Below are 19,526 nucleotides of genomic sequence, written 5' to 3'. Positions count from 1 at the left end.
TCAAAGGATAAAGAATTGTCCAAATGGTCAAACTTAGTAACCTATTTAAAATTGAAAAAAATAATACGACGTACCTTTATTCATCTACTAAAGCATGGAAAATGTTTTCCTCGAGTTACAACAAAATAAAACTAATTAATCTCAAAGGCAATAATGTATCTCTATCTCAATCTCATCATATTTAAACTCCTCCTATTCACTCTTCTTCTTGTCATCCCAATAATGACAACATCTCAGTCCCTCTCAAATGGTGATGATCTCGAGTCGTCGTCATCATCGCTCTACTGCGAAAGCTGGCGGTTTTCCGTAGAGGCTAACAATGCCGGAAATTGGTCGGCTGTACCCGACCGTTGTTTAGAGTTTGTGAAGGACTACATGACCGGTGATCGTTACAAGTCGGACTTCGGTCTTACTGCGACGAACGCGTTGGAGTTTGCTAGATCAGTGGATATAGTCGGGGATGGGAAGGATGCTTGGATCTTTGATGTTGATGAGACCCTTATTTCTCTCTTGCCTTACTATGAATCTCATGGATTTGGGTAATTTATCTATTCCCGGTCTTACTATCATTGCTAATAATTATTTACTCGTTATGTATCACTTGTATAACGTGCACGTATAATAGTTTAATATGGTTTTTTCCAACAAAAAAGTTGTTATAAATGGTTTTTTCTGATAAAATTTTCATTAAAAAATTACTTAAATTTATTTGGGCATGTTTATAGTTATGTGCATCCAAAGTAATTTGTATTTAATTAATTTTCAAATGAACAAAAACTTACCTTTTGCTAATTGTTATATACTTTGAAGGAAAACGGACCAAAAAGAGTTTGTAAAATGGGGGTTGCGAAACAAACTACCTACCTTGCAGGCAAGTTTGAGTCTATACAAGGAAATCCATCAACTCGGGTTCAAAATCTTCCTCTTGACGGGCAGGCCAGAATGGCTTAGAAACTACACCACAACAAATTTAGCCGAGGCCGGATACAGTGATTGGGAAAGATTGATTTTAAGGTATAATCTTAGCATTCTTTCATTTTCTTTTGTGTCAAGTTCAATGCTCTAGTTTTAACTTTCTAATTGTTATTGTTTTGTATTTGATCATGTAATGACGTAGGCAGCCTTCTGATGACAACAAAACAGCAACTGATTACAAAACCGAAAGAAGGAAGCAACTATTAGATGAAGGTTACAGAATCATTGGTAACGTTGGAGATCAATGGAGTGATTTGATGGGATATCCAATTGCACAACGATCATTTAAATACCCTAATCTAATGTACTATGTTGCATGATGATCTGATTATTACGTTCATGCACCATTTAAATGTGCTATCACTTACTATATTATAATTACATGTCTTCTATATATTAATTAGACTACCAATAATGTCTTACATTAGTTTGCTTGGTAAGGTTGTCAAATTAAAGTTACTCGATTTGTATTGCATTTTAATTTCATAGTATTTTTCTTCCGGTATGTGGACTTAATACATACTCTCTACTACTTAAATTTTACACAACCTCACTAACTTTACAATATTTCATATATTCAAAAGGCGCCTGTACATGCAACAAAGTACTCCATACTATTTATTCATCATATATATTGATACATTGACCTCGTGTCTTATTTTATTTGACAAAGTTTGACTTATTGTACGATTTCTTTTGATTAGGGAAGTTTGCAACTTCAAGTTAAATTAGTGCATCCAATCATTCAAAGCATGCAAATATACCCACGTAGAAAAATCAAAGCATAAAAGATCAGTCAAATTGGTAACAAATTGGTCAATATTAGCAACCTATCTAAATTTGAAGGATAAAGATATATGACCATCCACTTCCCAAGAGAAAAAAGATCTATATTGGGACCTTATTATTACAACCTTGTTTTTTTTTTAACAAAGTAACAACTATCATACTCTGTATTTGCTTTAGGCAATAATGATGCATCCTCCAAACAACCTCATCATACTTGAACTCCTCCTTTTCACTCATCTCTTTGTCACACCATCACAAACTCTCTCGCAACCAATTCACGTTCCCCTCCCTACAGCTACAAAGCTCTACAATCACAATCGCAACCACGATCACGAGTCGTCCCTCTTCTGTGAAACTTGGCGATTTTCTGTGGAGACTAACAATGCCGGAAATTGGTCAAGTGTACCCGTCCGTTGTTATAAATGTGTGATGGACTACATGACCGGAGATCGCTACGCGTTGGATTTCGGCCTTGCAGCGAAAAATGCATTAGAGTATGCTAGATCAGTGGATATTGCAGGGGATGGGATGGATGCTTGGATTTTTGACGTTGATGAGACCCTTCTCTCCACTTTTCCTTACTATAAACTTCATGGATTTGGGTAAGCTTTCCCTTATCTCTTGTTAGTAACTAATTAGTTATAAATTATAATGATATTGACCTTTTTTTTAACTGATTTAATCATTGCATACAATGTTGTGATAAATTGTGATTGTGTCAAGTAACCCTTATTTACTGAACTGGGCTGAACTGAACTGAATCAAACTGAATTAAACCGAATATTTTATGAGAGAAGTAAATTAAGAATTGAACTGAACTGAAAATAAGCTGAAGATAACAGGTGCTAAGTACTACTAAATACTAATACTAACAAGTGGGTTCGTTCAACTTTGAAGGAAGAAAAACAGGACAGAGTTCATAAGATGGGGATTAGGGAAAGGGACTAAACTACCTGTCTTAAAGGCAAGTTTGAGGCTATACAAGGAGTTGCGTAAGCTCGGGTTTAAGATCTTCCTCTTGACAGGCAGACCAGAATGGATAAGGAATTCTAGTGTAGCAAATCTAATGGATGTTGGATACAGTGATTGGGAAAGATTGATTTTGAGGTATGTATAATTTTAGTCTTTTAGTTTTTTCTGAGCTCTTACATTTTATGACCAATTGATTAACTTTGTAATTGATGGTTTGTATTTGATCATGTAATGGTGTAGGCAGCCTTCAGATGAAAGCAAAACGGCGATCGATTACAAATCCGAAAACAGAAAGAAACTAGAAGATGAAGGTTATAGAATCCATGGCAATTCTGGAGATCAGTGGAGTGATTTGCTTGGATATGCAATTGCACAACGATCATTTAAATACCCTAATCCAATGTACTATGTTGCATGATTATGTAATTATGTAAGTGCTCCATTAGTATGTTTTATGTAGCCATGTAGTCGTGTTATGGCACACATACACTAGTTTTACTACCTACCATACATTGTCACCTATATTAATAAATGTTGTCTTACACATTTTTAGTTGTTATGTTATGATCAAACTTATGGTTTATCTAATTTTTTTTAGTATGATTACTTTTAATAAGCTGAAGAGAACATGCACATAAAGACTCAATTCAATTCTTCTATTCCCTATTTGTTTTACCTGATTTGATATTTTACGGTCTCCAACAAAATTATATAACTTGATGTTAATAAATTATACATTAAGGGCCTGTTCTCATTGACTGAACTCAACTGAACTGAATTGAACTGAACTGAATTGAGCTGAACTGAACTGAACTGAACTGAACTGAACTGAATTGAGCTGAACTGAACTGAACCGAGCTGAACTGAACTTAACTGAAATGAATATTTTATAAGAGAAGGAAATTAGGAACTGAGCTGAACTGAACTGAACTGAATTGAGTTGAACTGAAGTGATCGAACTGAACTGAACTGAACTGAATTGAGCTGAACTGAAGTGAACTGAATTTCAACGTAAGAGAACAGGCACTAAGACGTACGAATTTAACAATATCTCACTTGACTCTATTATCTTTTATAGATTAATGAGGATTTACGGTCAAAGATTATAAAGTTTGACCCAATGTATGATTTGGAATAGGACAAAAAAATAAGGAGAGGAGGAGTAGAAACAAATTATAAACTTTAAGATATACTTCCCCATAACTTTAAGATTATAAAGTTTGATCTATTACAAAGTATAATTTTTAAGTAAAGAGAGATTGAGTACTGTTGAAACTTGTCAAATTGTTCTCAATCAATATACACATCCAATTTCCCGTCAAAAAAAAAAAAAAAAAAAACATCCAGTTTAAAATATTGCATTAACTCTTTATACACCAACTTAAAATATAACTAATGGTTGATACATCATACATGCATTAACAAACATAATTTAATGTTACAATAATTAAAGGAAAATGATATACATAGCACTTAGGGCTATATATAAGTATTAAATTTACACTTGAAAATCGTAAAAAGTTAAGAAATTATAAACATATAAACACTAATTACACTGACTTACGCGTGTTTTTGTCATTAATTTCTAATTTTATACAATTTCCAAGAGTATATTTAATGCTTAGATATAGCCATTAAAACTACATACGAAGTATAATATTACCCAATACTCATAATTAAAATACATTGCATCCAAAAAAAAAAAAAATATACAAGTACATATAGCATTGTATATATTTTTTTTTTTTTGAAATAAATATAGCATTGTATATTTGTTTACCACTTGAAAAACATTTTATAGAAACTTGAGAAAATAGGAAACAATACACCATATTATAAGAACAAGTGTCAATAACCTATTGGTCCATATTCTTCCCAATCCCACTTCAAAACCACCTAATCAATCCCCTAATTCATCCTGTCAAACCCAAGTTTGCCGGCAATGTCCTCACCGGGAAACCACCTTTCTCTCTCTCTTCTCCTCATTTTCTCTCTCCTCTCTCTCACATGTTCCCATTCTGTCTCATCGGAAAACCACCTTTTCCTTCCCAGCAACCGGAAATTCGGCCAAGATGACCAACTCTTCTGCGAAAGCTGGCGGTTTTCCGTCGAAACAAACGATGCCGGAATTTGGTACACTATTCCTACTCGCTGTTTTGACTTCGTGAAAAACTATTTTACCGGTGACCGTTACTTGTCGGACTCCGACGTTGTCGCCGGAGCTGAGTTGGAATTCGCGAAGTCTATTACTGTTTCCGGCGATGGAAAGGATGCTTGGGTTTTCGATGTTGATGAAACTCTTCTCTTTAATTTGCCTTATTATGAGCTTCATGGATATGGGTGAGATTTCTGTCTTTTTGCGATTGATTGGATTTTGGTATGATTTGATTTGATTTGATGATGTTTGTTGTTATATTGTCATTAATTTATGAAATTTTTGGGATGATAAAGGCTAATTTATTGATTATCTCTTTATATGAATTCGATTATAGCTCAATTGAATTTATATTTTGTTGGATTAATGGATTATAGCTCAATGTGAGAAAGATGCCACATTTTTTGTAATTTGGGGAAAAATTGCCTTAAATTAGACTATGTTATGTTGGTTTTGGAGATTCAAATGCTGGATTTTTTAGTAGGAATGTAATAATATAAAGTTGAGCAAGAAATATTGTGTTTTGTGATTGAAGGTTGTGATCAGGTGTTTGAATTGGTGGCAAATTCAGTTTTTGAGGGAGTTCATGTTTGGATGTTCATATGATTAATGTATTCTTATTTTTTATGTTGATGCTTAACTTGGAAGGGAGGTTGAATATTGATAATCAACTGATTTTCATGTGCAAGTTATTAGCTTGTTTGTTGATCCTTAATTGGCAAGGAAAGTAAAGTATCTCATGTGTTCTTAATTATTGCTATGGTGATCCTTGGTGCATCCATTGTTTCATTATGAGGAGTGATTGTATAACAAAATTAAAGGCGGTGTGATGTTTGTGTCAGTTATTCTTATGAGTTGTATTAGCTTTGTGTAATTGGAAATGGCATCAATTTTAGAGAAATCTTTTGAGTTTGTCCTGTAACTCATATTGATTAATGTGGCCTGGTAAGCTGGCTAATACTAGAGATGTGTGACATTTTAGCGAGGGTTATGTGGCAATGTGCAAGTTTGTTTTTTAAAACTGTTAATAGACCATAATAACAACTCATTTACTCTTGAGAGCTTGTAATGCTGCCATCACTTAAACTCATTTCTCAGTTTTGATTAAGCTCATACCACGTCGTATTGCTACGTGGTGATGGATTCTCAAGTGCATAAAAATTATACACTGAAGTGAGCAATGCTGATAAGATAAGTGATTGGGAATAACAGGATATGCGACTTGCATATATTATGCTTCTCTGTCCATAGGATAGAGATTTAGTTTCTGTTCAAACAGATCTGTGACAAGCATAATTATCAACTCTGATTTCTAATGAAAAACAGGATCTCTTCCTGTTTTTGTCAGTTACTGGTTTCCCAAACATTTCGAATGCAAAGCAGTATCAAATAATTCTGTTTTCTGCTGTTTATCTCATGTGATTCGATAGTTGTGCATCATTCTTCATATTCTTCTCTTGCCATTCTTGGTATTCTGAGAATGCTATAGCTCGCTTGTCTGTTTCTTTCTCGGAACACATTCCTCTACAATTCGACAACTTGTGATCTATTATTATTCATGAGTTCGTGACACAGCTTACTTGTTTAAATTTATGTTGGTTTACAGAAAGCGGAATTATGCCCCTTTCTGCTTCAAACCAGCAATTCTTCTAGTGGTCTTAACGAACTTCAAAATTTGTTTCTTGCTTACTCTTCTAGACAAGATACTGTGAATTAATCCAGACTCCATTCATTGCTTATTTTATCACAGTGATTCTGATCCTTTTGTTGAAATAGAGTTCATATGATTCCTTACATCTTAAGATCTCTGTGCTAGTATGCTACTGGTTCGGACAATTGAATCAGTGCTGCTTCTGTTATCCTTACTCTTTGAAAGAAATACGAGTACATCATTTTTGATTTTCATATCCAACATTCCAAATCTTTTGGCCCTCATTTGTCCGTAGGTGGTAGTGATGGAATGTATATATTCATTTTCAACTGCTCAGAAGACAGGAATTTCTTTTGGATACATTACTTGATTAATGTTTTTGATCATATTACGAGTTGATATATCATTCTGAGCGTCAATAGTTCCACACTTCCACATCATACCAGCTCTTAGTAAAATTAATTCATTTATTAGCTTTATGTGAATATGCATAAAGTGGAGAAATAAATTAAATGGTCTGCCAAACCCAGTAGTTTGCAGTTAATTTTTTCTTACTTTGCTTCCTTGGCCTAAAGCTATTTCTTACATTGCTTCCTTGGCCTAAAGCTATGCTTGTGTTTCTTGTGCTTAGATCAGAGATCTTCGATGAAGAGTCTTTTGATGAGTATATGCTGCTGGCTAAGTCACCTGCTTTGTCATCAAGTTTAAGCCTGTACAAGGAGCTTCAGCGACTTGGGTTCACAATATTTGTCTTGACAGGCAGGAGTGAGCCTTTTAGAAATGCTACTGAGGCTAATCTACGGGATGCAGGTTACAATAACTGGGAAAGATTGATCTTAAGGTATGTTTAACATTTTAAAGTCAATGCTTCCAGGTTATGATTGTCAAATATCACTAATCCGGCTCATTATCATTTCGTTGTTTGGTTGTAATCAAATAACAGGGGACCTTCTGATAAAGCTAAACTGGCTGTTGAGTACAAGTCCGAGAAGAGAAAGGAGTTAGTGGATGAGGGTTATAGGATTCGTGGTAACTCAGGAGATCAATGGAGTGACTTGCTAGGATATGCAATTGCCCAAAGATCGTTTAAACTCCCAAATCCAATGTATTATATTGCTTGATTCTGCATCGTTGCATCTTTATAGCTGCATTCTGTCATTATATGTAAATTCATGCTTTGTCCATCCTAAACTCAAAACATTATTTCCACTTATCAGTAGCTTAATTTTCTGTAAAATGGATAATTGATTGTACAAGTTTGGAGGAATTCTTTGTTTTGAACATGGATATAAGCCCATAAATTAAAATGTTACATTGATTGACCGAAGATATCTTTGGAGGCTAGATTGGCTTCCATTTCAACATAAGAGCGTAAGCTGTCACAAGTACAGCTTAGCACTAGCAATAGTATGTACTACTCCAAATTACCGATCATTGAAAGGATTGCCTGGAGTAAATACATAGCTTTATTATATTTACAGCAAGAGAAGATCGATTGGACTTTAGTAAGAATTCTTACTCATTGTACTTGGTATGATCATGTACTTGGAGAAGCAAAAGCGAGGAAGTCTGCATCGGATTGCAAGGCGTCCATCTCTTGCTCTTCTAATAACAACCAAGCTTCTATTCCTCCAGAATCAGGAATCTCAATCAAAATGAAGAGATTCCTAAATTCAAGACTCAGCTTACCACCAGTAAAACCGGTCCAAACTGGGATGCCAAATCCGAAGTCTGGTTGTACATCAAGCTTACTCCAACTGGTGAACATGTATCTAGTTATATTTTTATCTTTGCTAATATCTGCCATCTTCTTCCTGTATAAACGTATGGCTTCAGCCCCTTTCTCACCTTGGAACTTGCTTAAAAAATTGGCGTCCTTGCTTCAGATAAACCTTTTCGAGTTTCAGCAACCAGCCCCTGGAGACTCGCGGTTGGAGATTCAGCTGATTGGAAGAATGCAGTTGCATGAATGATCAGATTTCCTATGGATGGTTGGGGTATTGGTGGATTGGTACGGGGACGCATGTTCACTGTATGGATCAGCACAGCAGAACCTGTAAGTGATCAGCATTTTCAGTTTTTCATATTCAATTTCTGAAGCAAAATCTTTCAGTATGATTATATAAAATTAATGATGTGAACCGGTAAGTCCAAAAATTTACTCACCAGATACCTCAACCTCCGACTTGGCAGCAGCAGCCGCGGTCATTGCATGCTTCCAAATGAATCCAGAAAGAGCCTCAATCCGAGTTGGGACAGGAACAAGCTCACTCCTAGCCTTATCCTGCAATTCAGTTATTGCTTCCGGAGTAAAAACAAACGCTTTCGCTGAACAACCTCTGTCATCATCTTCCTCGTGATCACCTCCACTAAGAGGCCGGGCTGTTAAAGGCTTCGAACACCTCAGAGTAGCCCAGCTACAGGGAGGAAACAGAGAGGCTGCAGTAAAAAAATCCGGGGTAATTACCTTCTCATATTGCTCTGCTGTGAGGGCAGCCCAACTAGTGAGGAAATTACCCCAAGAAACTCCATCAAAGATTTTGTGAAGATATTGGCATCCCAAAGCTACCCCTCCGCCATGGGCGGATACAGGGTGGGTTCAAGTGGGTTCATTGAACCCACTGAATTTTTGAAAAAAAATTAAAAGTTTTTTTTTTTTTTTTTTTTTTTTTTTTTAATAAAAAAAAAAAAAGAAAAAAGGGTTAAATAGAATATTTTCAGACTAATAATCAACATGTTAATGTGCAGCCTAGTGGTGATTTACCCATGTGCGTCTTTCCTTCCCCCCTTATAATGTGGCACGGGTTCGAACCCTCCCACAACTTTTTTTTTTAAGTTTAGTATTTTTTTAAAAACAAAGTCGAGACTTGTCTTCTCTGCCTATCCTCGTCAGTCGTCTACTCGTCTCCTGTAACTCAAGTGCTCCACGTCTCCACCCCACCGCCCACCAGCCACCGCGGCACGCCGGCACAACTCACGGAGCCTCCACCATCTTCACAACAGCACAACGAGGCAGCGAGTAACAGAGTAAGGTACTGTACTCTACAATTCTACTTTTTCAATACTTAAATGTTAATTCATTTAATTAGATTTGGTTTCTCATATTTATTGAAGGGTTATAGATTGTAAATTTGTAGTGTTTATAATTGATTTATTGATTGAAATATTGAATACTTAGATTGTTGGGGTTTATAATTGATAAATTGATGATTATTTTAAAATTAATTTGATGTCTTAAATTGATGATTATTCTTAAATTAATTTATACTGTGTAAGTGTGCAGTTGATTTATTGTATGATTGTTGTTTGATTTCAGTTTGCAAATGAGTTTAGAGTCTTTTTGGAAATGTGTGGGAAAATCACAAAAATCCTCTGCTTGTTTAGCCACTTTTCTTGAGAGAGACTTATTTGCTAGAGTTAGTGATGATGATGTATTGATACGCTTCCAAAGTATGAAAACTCGAAGAATGCTTTTGTAGTTTTTTTTTAAATTTTTTTTTTTTTTTTTTTTTAAATTTTTTTTTTTTTTTTTACCATTTTTCTAAGTGTAATCCATTTGTAACCCGAAATTTGAACTAAGGTATTGAATATTTAATTAATGTATTCACATTCCTTTTTTTTTTTTTCCGATTCCGAACCCACTGTTTGGAAATCCTGGATACGCCACTGCCCTCCGCAGTCAAATGTGCTAATCTGTATTGCTAGTGGGACTAGCTCCAAGGCGTTAATCGAGGGTAGGAACTGGGAGACTAAATCGACACGATTTGGGGCTTGAAGGAAGTCCTCCAGTGTGGTGTTGGCTTGAGCTTCGACGAAGATGATCCCACTGTCGTTGCAATCAACCGTGAACTTGTCATTGGCTAGCCTACCGGCAAGAGGGTAATACAAGGAGAGTGTATTGGAGAGGGACTCTTTGAGACGAGTGGTTATGTTTTTATTATCTTCATTTGAGGAGGTTTGGTAGAGTAGAAAGTGTGGAACATATGACAAATCGAACAATTGGTCAAGTAGACAAAACTTGTTAGATTTTAGATCAAGGGGTGTTGGAGTTGATGGCTTCATCATTTTGGTTGATAGTGTTTGCACTTGTAATGCAAGTGTTTTCTTGCCAATCAATGGAGTTGATTGCATCTTCATATTTTTAACTTGATAAGAGGGGGATTGGATTACGGGAGGTGTATTATTATGTATGTTTGATAGCTACTCTAATCATCACCGTTTGACTTTATAGCTTTAGTAAAGTTTTGATAAGGCCGAGTTGATAAGAGTTACTCAAGTTCAATTTATAACTAAAATAAGATAAAGTAATTACTTAGATAAATAGAACACATTCGCTGAACTAATTTAAACCCACTCATTGAATTAAATTTAACCTCTATACCTTTAGAAACCTAAAATTCAACTAAATTAAAAGTCACAAATAAAATAAAGGTTAAGAGGCACATACCTCAGAGCAGGCAACTAGGTAAGTGCTCTACTTTTTTTTGGCAAATATCTGTATAAGACAAGCTAACACTTAGAGTTGCAACGTGAAAGTAAATATTAATTGGAGCACACATTCGCAAATCAATGCTTTATGGTTTAGATATTTTATTTTATTTTATTTTTTTATTATTTTATTTTTTTTACAAGAGGATATTGTTGTTTATCAATCTTCAATACTATAAGTTAAACACATTTGGAGTTTTGGACTCCATGACTATATATCTACATACATTCATTGAAAAATAAGGTGCATGCCACGTTGCCAAGCCACTAATTGGTTTATTTATTTATTTATTCATTTTTTAAAGAAAAAATTGTAAAGAATAATACCCCCTCCGTTTTTAAATACTTGCTTCTCTTCTTTTTTCCGACCGTTTTTAAATACTTGCTCCATTTCCTTATTTAGAAAGCTTTTACAATATTTAATTAATTTCTCTCACCTAGTGGACCCACCATAAATCATATTCCATTATTTTCATATTCTCTCTCCTCCAATTTTCTCCACTATTTTTGCTTTAAATATACTCTTGAAAATTGTATAAAATTAGGAATTCATGACAAAAACACGCGTAAATCAGCGTTATTAGTGTTTGTATCTTGATGATTTCTTAACTTTTTACGATTTTCAAGTGTAAATAATACAACCTTTGGATTATGCCTAAATATTACAACCTTCAATGGTGTTAATTTTAATCAAGACATGATCGGTTGGTAACCTATTTTTGCAGGTTACCATGACACGTGTCATTGTTTATTGTTTTTTTCAATTAAATTAATTAATTATATTATTATTATTGCTTTACTAATATTATTATTATTAATAAAAAATTAAAAAAAAACATCCACCACCGAGCCACCATGCCCACCACTCACACCGCCACAAAGCCACCTCCTACACGCATCCCTCCTCGGCGACGGTAAGGCCGGCACCTAACTCCTTCACCGCCGACCGAGACCCATCCTCTCTCTCTCTCTCTCTGAAGTAGCGGTAAGTCAGTAACTAAGAGTTTTAGCTTATGAATAAAAACCAAAGTTTATTTAATTTGAAGTATAATATTAGCAATAAAAAACATGCAAGATAACCGAAATACAGTATAATATAACCGAGAATCATTGGTGCTTGAGCATGAACCACCCAATTGAAATAATATAAATTCGATTCCATAGAATTTAAAAATTATGAAACAAATAATTTATCGAATAACACGTTCTAATGTCACAATGAAGAATCTTCTAGAATTTAAAATCATTGTTCCCACACTATATATGGAGAGCTTGTAGCAGTGTGTTTAAGCATTCATTCATTAAGTAAAATTCATTGTTTGAATCCATAAAATAACAAAAGTTTGCCTTAAGATTCATATATACAAGTGTAATGGCTTCCTTACAAACTATTACTAGTAAGAATTGTCACATAGTGATAGTGCCATACCCCGGTCGAGGTCACATAAATCCGATGTTCACCCTGTGCAACCAACTCATTTCCTCTTCATCGAGTATAAATTTAGATATTTCATTCACCATTGTACTCACTGAGGAGTGGGTTACATTGATCAACCCGAATGACAAGCCGGAAAATGCTTGTTTTGCCACCATTCCAAATGTCCTCCCCTCGGAACACATTCGAGGGGCTGACAATGAAGGCTTCCTCCATGCTGTGTACACCAAGATGGAAGAGCACGTTGAGCGGATTGTTGATGCCCTTGAAGCTCCTCCAAATGTGATCATCGCGGATACTTTTCTTCCGTGGGTGGTTGGTGTTGGGACTAGAAGGAACATTCCAGTTGCTTCATTTTGGCCTTTGTTGGCATGCTTGTTTCCGGCTCTTCACCACTATCATCTTTTTGTGAGCAACAATCATTATCCACTCGACTCCTTGATAGGTAATCTACCTTCTAGTTTCGAAATTATTAGGTGCATATATTTGAGTCAGTTTGGTGTATTTATGTTAATATTGTATTTATATCTTATTAGGAGTTTTAGGCAAGTTGGGTTATATTTTGTAATATCAATACAAAAGCTAAGCCATTTTCTCCACAATATTCTTCCGTTTAACAGCATCGGTGCAATATGATTCAGTTTTACTAATTTCGAAATTATTAGTAATTCTCCTAAGGAGGGCTTCCTAATGATTATTTTTCTTACCTTCTAATTTTTTTTTTTTGTGAACAGGGGAAAGAGGAGATGAACGAGTAGACTATATCCCGGGGATTGGATCGACGCGTTTAGCAGATCTTCCTCTAGCGCTTCACTCGTACAAGAAAAGGATGTTAGACCTTATGCTGGATGCCATGTCTTACATGCCTAAAGCACAATTCATCATCTTGAGAACTCTCGACGAGCTCGAAAGGCCAGCAATCGATGCTATGAAAACCATCTTACCTTCTACCTCCATTTACCCTATAGGTCCCGCCATTATTCTCCCAAAACCCGAAAATAACCAAACAAGTGATCATCCTTGCCTCGACGATGAACCCGATTACATAAAATGGCTAAACTCCCAACCTGAAAAGTCAGTATTATATGTTTCATTAGGAAGTCATCTCTCACCTTCTATGGCACAACTGGAAGAACTGGCACTCGGCTTGTGTGATAGCCGAGTGCCATTTCTATTCGTAGGCCGAGAAGAAACATCATTTTTGAAGGACATATGTGGTGATCATAAAGATGGGCTCATAGTCCCTTGGTGTGATCAAATGAAAGTGTTATATCATAAATCTATAGGAGGTTTTCTTAACCATGCTGGGTTAAATTCTGTTCTAGAGAGTGCTTTCGCCGGGGTTTCAATGCTTACTTTCCCTTTGTCTACTGATCAACCCATGTATAGCAAGTTAGTGGTCGAGGATTGGAAGATTGGGATGAGGTTAAGGGATAAAATTGAAAAGGATGTTCTGATTAAAAGAGAGAAAGTTAAGGAGCTTGTGATCAAGTTTATGGATTTCGAAAGCGAGGAGGTTAAAGAGATGCACAAGAACTCTAAGGAGTTTAAGCAAGTGGTTTGGGCAGCAATTGCTAAAGATAGCACGGCTGAACACTATGTTGGGGAATTTCTATCAGAAATTTCTACTAAAAATGCTACTAATTAAGCACTAACTTTAATTACTTTCTTTGCTTTTAATTGTTTCTATTTTCTGTTGCACCATCATCAGCTTATATATCTTTATGTAAGCATTATATAGTGGGTTGTGATTCCTTTGGTTTGTATTTTCATGAAGAGTGTGTATCAGTGTGTTACTGCACATTGGAAGAGCTTTGTTTGTTTTTTAAAAATCGTTAATAAAACATTTGAGTTTGAATGAGCACTAGAAATTAACTGAGGCTAGGGGATTACTATCTCCTTATCATTATTATAATGTAATAACATTTTTAAGTATTTCCCCCGCTCTTTTATTGTCGCACCATATAGGTTGGGCACAATTTTTTTGGTAGTAGAAAAAAAAAAAAAAAAAGAAAGAAAGAGAGAAGGGTACAAAATTAACCATGTGATATATATAAACATAAACTAAAGAATCAAGTGTTAAATAAAGTTATATTGAGTATTTGCGATGTGAACATTGACATTTGGTTGCTTTAAATGGATGTGGTACAATATTTGTGAAAACTGTCTTAAATTGCAAGTGGTGCAATATTTCAAAATTCGAATTGAAGAAGTATGATATTATTGCAAACTCCAATTAAGCCATCTTTTGTAATTTATGTTCAAGCTAGGAAAAATATTGTCATGTAGGGTCTTGTTATATTTGCTTTAATCACAATTATTATTATTATTATTATTATTATTAAAAAACTTACATAGTCAATCAATTTACAAGAAATTGGTGGGGAGCTGAGATACAATCTGGGCCCCTCTAGCTATAGCGAACCCGATCCATACAGTGGGATTTTGTCCAAACATAATTGCGACGGGATCATTACTCATGACGCATGGAAGGTGTCAAGTAGACGAACCTCGATGAGTATGCGACGGAATTGTTCTTTTATATGACTCGATTTCTCATCGTTATTAACACCGCATCTTTTCTTGTAATGACAAAAACACAAATTTTATATGGTTCAACAATAATGAGTTGATTACGTCCATGGACAATTGAGAGGAGAGCATTAATTGACCTTGAGCAAGACCCTCGTCGCTGGCAAGACAGTTAAGATATTGAATACTATTCAAGGTCCATACTGATGGAATAATATTCAAATCATATTATTCCATCAGTATGGACGTAACCAACTCATATTATTCCATCAGTATGGACCTTGAATACTATGCAAGACAGTTAGATATTAGGTTGAATATTAAGGAACAAAAGGGGGTATTGTTAAGCCATGACCAAAAATTTGTCACAATTAACTCAATTTAGGGATTATTTATTATTGGCAACCAAATCAATTAAGGATACTACTTCCTCAATTTTTTCAATTGCATCATTTGTCTTTTGGCCACCTACTACATATTAATTGCACCGTTTTGTTATTTGGTACTCCGTATACTTTATGACTTTTACTTGTGTTCATACACTAAGTCACCGTTCACTTTACCTTATTTTTGCTGAATTGAAATTATTTTTACTAAAATAAAATTATATTTTCTGAATTTAAATTTTTTTTACTGAACTTAAATTAATTTTACTAAACTTAAATTATTTTTTGCTGAACTGAATTATTTTTACTGATTTTTATTATAATTCTTCTTTAAAATAACTGAATTTTACTGAACTGAAATTAATTTTACTGAACTGAACTTATTTTTACTTAATATAATTTTTTTAAGGTGAAGTGAACAAGGCCTAATTACCATATATACCTTGATGACCCTATAAATAATTACAACCATTGTTATCCCCTCTCCTTTTCTTTCATTTGCTTATATCATATGGGCAATTTTGACATGCCCCCTAATTTAAATAGTACTGTATGATTTAAAAAAAAAAAATCCAGAGGATGTATAACAAATAACAACGGAGTACAAAACACATTTATAGAAATATAAAATGCCTTTATAGTCGCCCTCTTTGTTAATTAGGGCAAGATTTGTATTCAAATCGCTAATGCTCAGCTGATTAAAATTATAACATACCAGTTATACATTTATTAGGGTACATAATTATAGTATTGATACTAGTCGAGTCCACTTATTAGTGTAACCAATCAATAACTCACTCTTGACCTCATCAGGCATAGAGGTGAGGGTAGAGGAAGAGGAATTCTTGAGCAACCTTATGTATGTTCTTGAGCTCTTCTTGGCCATATTTTACATCCTCTTCTGTAGGCATGACATCTTTCTTGGGATGGAAGTAGCCTATCAACTTAAAATGACTTCCGGTATTCGAAGGTTCGATCTTCACTTCATACTCAATTTGATCCCATTTGTCCCCAAGAATGTCACCTTCAATTGTTGTGTACTTGATGTAGAAGTTATCACTATCGATTTCATCCACTTTGTTCTTCATATAATTGAACGGATGCCCTGCAAATTTAAATTACCATAAAATTTTAGATGTCATTTGTCTTAGATGGTATATAAAGTCATGCAAATGATACTTTTATAGTTTTATATGATTTTAGATCAGGTTTCGTCTACATCACAACAAAGATAAAACAATACCTTTTGGAAACTTGATGAGCTTGACACTCCCAACCGTAGTAGAGTCGCCAACAAGGTATTGAATGCTCTCAAATGACTTAGGGAGGTACTTCGGTAGGAAGTTGAGATCGTCGAGAAAGTGAGCCGCGAACAACCGGTGTCGTTCGGCTGGGCTAGTGTAGTCAGCAATGGTATGAGTGTAATAGAAAGTACCCTCATAATTCATATTATTAGTCCCATATTTATGAAGAATAGGACTATAAGTTGGGCCAAGAACAGATAACTCACAATTAGACACCAAAATGCCACTACTATCAGCACATAACCAATCTCCATCCCTAATCAAAGTTCCACCAAAATGGACCGTAACATTCTTCTCACCACCTCCTTTCTTAGACGACCTCACCGGGACACACCCTAAGGCTCGAATCCCGATATCAATCGAATTGATCTCATCAATGTCTCTTATACACCCATTTACAACAATCCCAGCCCACCCCATGTTATGTGCCATTTGGGCTAGAACACTTCCAACCATCGACCGCCTTAGGCTCCCCCCTGCATCGATGACTAGGACATTCGGCTCGTGCAACTTGTTTGCAAATATTGCTTCCACCACCACTGCATTGTCCTCGAATGACTTCACGGTCACCACACGACCACTGAAGGCTCGACGAAGGCCGTATGGTTGGAAGATTTGGTTAAGGACTCGTAGCTCACCCGTGGCTAGTAGAGGGGAGTTTGCATCGCAAACATCAGTGCTTTCGGTTGGACTTTTGGGCCATTCCAAAGCATTCACACCATTTCCATTCATTAAGTATCCCATTTTTTTCTTTTTCCAAATACACACAAAAATACTCAAATTAAACACTCAAATTGAGTTAATAATGAATATTTGGTTATTTTTTTGAAGACAAAGAACAACTCAATTAAATGCTACTTATGAGTTGTGATGGTAATAAAATGTTCGGGGTGCTCTCGTTTATATAGCGTCATTCGCGATATCATACGCATAATTACTTTATCATTTGATCGTTACTCTCCATCACATATCTACATATGCTTTTTCAATATAATGTTCCTTTATTTTTTAATAATATCGTGTGTTAATAAAGCTATGTACAGTTTGATGAGTTTACAGAAGTATATACTCTACATGAAATTAAACATTAAACAATTCAAATGAGATCACATGTGAAACTTTTTTTATTTTAAAAATGAATTCTCCGGTTTTATAGATCTAGCTACAATCTAGATTTTCTCTTTTGCTAACGAAAGATAGAGAATTTGTAACTCTAATTGATGTCTGTGCATGAAAATAGATAATGTCATATCTAGTTGTTAAATAATATCGATACAAAAAGTTAAGTTTATTATTATTAAGTTATTTATTTATAAATTTATTTATTTATCTATTACTTGTTAATAAACTATTAACTCCATTAGCTTTGTTTTATAATTTTTTGATACTCAAACTATCCACTTACCTCTCATCATATTAAGTCAATCAAATTGTCAAAATTAAGAGTGTATAGGTTTTATTCATAATTTAAACAAAAAATTGGTCTAGTCCAATAAGATCCATTTAAAGGGGTTTTGAACTGGGCTCAAGACCTAAAATCAATATATCTCAATCTAAAGACCAAACCGATTCTCTTCGGTCCTTTTTCTAGTTTGAGGTTAGTTCGATCTATTCCATCTTTACTGTCTAGGTCGATGTTTAAACACCCTATTTAAGGTATTAACATATTTTTATTTAGTATATGTTTATTTTCTCTAATCTTTTTCTGTAATTGCATACCAATGGATTATATGTTAAGTAAATAAAAATGAAGGAAGAATATATATTTCATTTTCCGTACCCAAACTTAATTTAAATTTCATGTTAAGTATTTGACTCTTTCAGTCCTCCTATTTTACTTTGACGAATATAATTTTAGAGTGTTTTTGTTTCATCATATTTTAACTAATTTAATCTCATTTATTAAAATAATTTTAGATAAATTAATGTAATTTCAAATAAAATAAAGTAAAACAAGTATAGACAATATAAATACGAAAAATTCAAATAAAATTAGCTCATACTAAATAATAAAATAAAAGAATTTCAAAAATAAATTAATTAATTCAGATTAAATTATATATAAATTTAAATAGATTAAAATAAAATAAAACTATAATATTTTTGGATAAAATAAGATATACCAAATGAGCCTTTTATTCGCTTGTAATCCATAACGCGGTCGACTTGGCATATTTCCTACTAATAAAAACATTTGTGTAGGAGAAATTGAATTTTAATCGGGCTAGGAAGAAAAGTGAATGATTCACAACAATCTACAAGTAAAGTGCACGTGAATATGTGCTCAAGAATCCAATTTAAAATGTTAAATTTAGTCGTCTCCTCTCTATTATTTTTCTCTCTATGGTTCGAGAAAAAAAAATGTGTTTTATAGGATTAAAATACCCTTTTCCTTTAGTTTCTTTATGTTTTTGTTATTGAATTCAATAAATCTACATTATTTGAAAGTAGTAAGTATCCCTATAGTGATTTGAGTGTAGTAAGTATCCCTATGGTGAGCTGTCTAAAAGTTTAGCTTTATATATTAGTTATATGATATATAATATATATATAGAGAGAGAGAGAGAGATGGCATGAGACATTTTTTTTTTTTTTTTTTTGGGTTAAACATGAGACATTGTTAAAAAAAAAAAAAAAAAAAAAAGGGGGAGGTGTTATGTGGTTTACTGGTTTGTGCATTGTGCTTTTATATGATAAAGATCTTAATCCTTTTTGTCATCACCCGCCCTTTAAGTGAAGATGCTTTCATATCTTCAATAAAGTACAATAGCAAATTATTAAAAAAAAAAAAAAGAATAAAACAACACTAGCATATTTGGACATCTTCTTATGCTCATTT

General features: G+C 34.2%; 5 protein-coding genes and 1 pseudogene across 6 annotated transcripts; 4 read left to right on the top strand and 2 right to left on the bottom strand.

Moving 5' to 3' along the window:
- The first annotated feature begins 110 nt into the window (after positions 1–110).
- LOC145634212 (acid phosphatase 1-like) lies at positions 111–1,523 on the top strand. Its single transcript, XM_081685638.1, has 3 exons — positions 111–539; positions 811–1,014; positions 1,118–1,523. Exons 1-3 carry the CDS (start codon positions 154–156, stop codon positions 1,293–1,295), a joined length of 768 nt encoding a protein of 255 aa, XP_081541764.1. The 5' UTR covers positions 111–153; the 3' UTR covers positions 1,296–1,523.
- Positions 1,524–1,911: 388 nt separating this feature from the next.
- On the top strand, positions 1,912–3,282 carry LOC145634211 (acid phosphatase 1-like). The gene is made up of 3 exons (XM_081685637.1): positions 1,912–2,366; positions 2,662–2,871; positions 2,977–3,282. The coding sequence occupies exons 1-3, from the start codon at positions 1,948–1,950 to the stop codon at positions 3,152–3,154; spliced, it is 807 nt and encodes a 268-aa protein (XP_081541763.1). The 5' UTR covers positions 1,912–1,947; the 3' UTR covers positions 3,155–3,282.
- A 1,279-nt stretch (positions 3,283–4,561) lies between these two features.
- LOC145635523 (acid phosphatase 1-like) lies at positions 4,562–7,825 on the top strand. Its single transcript, XM_081686822.1, has 3 exons — positions 4,562–5,076; positions 7,174–7,383; positions 7,486–7,825. The coding sequence occupies exons 1-3, from the start codon at positions 4,679–4,681 to the stop codon at positions 7,661–7,663; spliced, it is 786 nt and encodes a 261-aa protein (XP_081542948.1). The 5' UTR covers positions 4,562–4,678; the 3' UTR covers positions 7,664–7,825.
- A 1,691-nt stretch (positions 7,826–9,516) lies between these two features.
- LOC145636087 (vinorine synthase-like) lies at positions 9,517–10,679 on the bottom strand. The gene is made up of 2 exons (XM_081687541.1): positions 10,185–10,679; positions 9,517–9,534 (listed from the first exon to the last, which is right to left on the bottom strand). The coding sequence occupies exons 1-2, from the start codon at positions 10,677–10,679 to the stop codon at positions 9,517–9,519; spliced, it is 513 nt and encodes a 170-aa protein (XP_081543667.1).
- A 1,723-nt stretch (positions 10,680–12,402) lies between these two features.
- On the top strand, positions 12,403–14,322 carry LOC145636085 (UDP-glycosyltransferase 87A2 pseudogene; annotated as a pseudogene). The gene is made up of 2 exons (XR_014114011.1): positions 12,403–12,910; positions 13,200–14,322. The product of XR_014114011.1 is annotated as a UDP-glycosyltransferase 87A2 pseudogene (transcript).
- A 1,657-nt stretch (positions 14,323–15,979) lies between these two features.
- On the bottom strand, positions 15,980–17,452 carry LOC145634210 (uncharacterized). Its single transcript, XM_081685636.1, has 2 exons — positions 16,627–17,452; positions 15,980–16,488 (listed from the first exon to the last, which is right to left on the bottom strand). Exons 1-2 carry the CDS (start codon positions 17,429–17,431, stop codon positions 16,193–16,195), a joined length of 1,101 nt encoding a protein of 366 aa, XP_081541762.1. The 5' UTR covers positions 17,432–17,452; the 3' UTR covers positions 15,980–16,192.
- Positions 17,453–19,526: the final 2,074 nt, after the last annotated feature.

Source organism: Chenopodium album, chromosome 6 (assembly GCF_948465745.1).
Source record: "Chenopodium album chromosome 6, dcCheAlbu1.1, whole genome shotgun sequence".
NCBI classification, from domain to species: domain Eukaryota; kingdom Viridiplantae; phylum Streptophyta; class Magnoliopsida; order Caryophyllales; family Amaranthaceae; genus Chenopodium; species Chenopodium album.
Note: the sequence above shows the minus strand (reverse complement) of the source record. Positions and strands in the feature narration are given on the sequence as shown.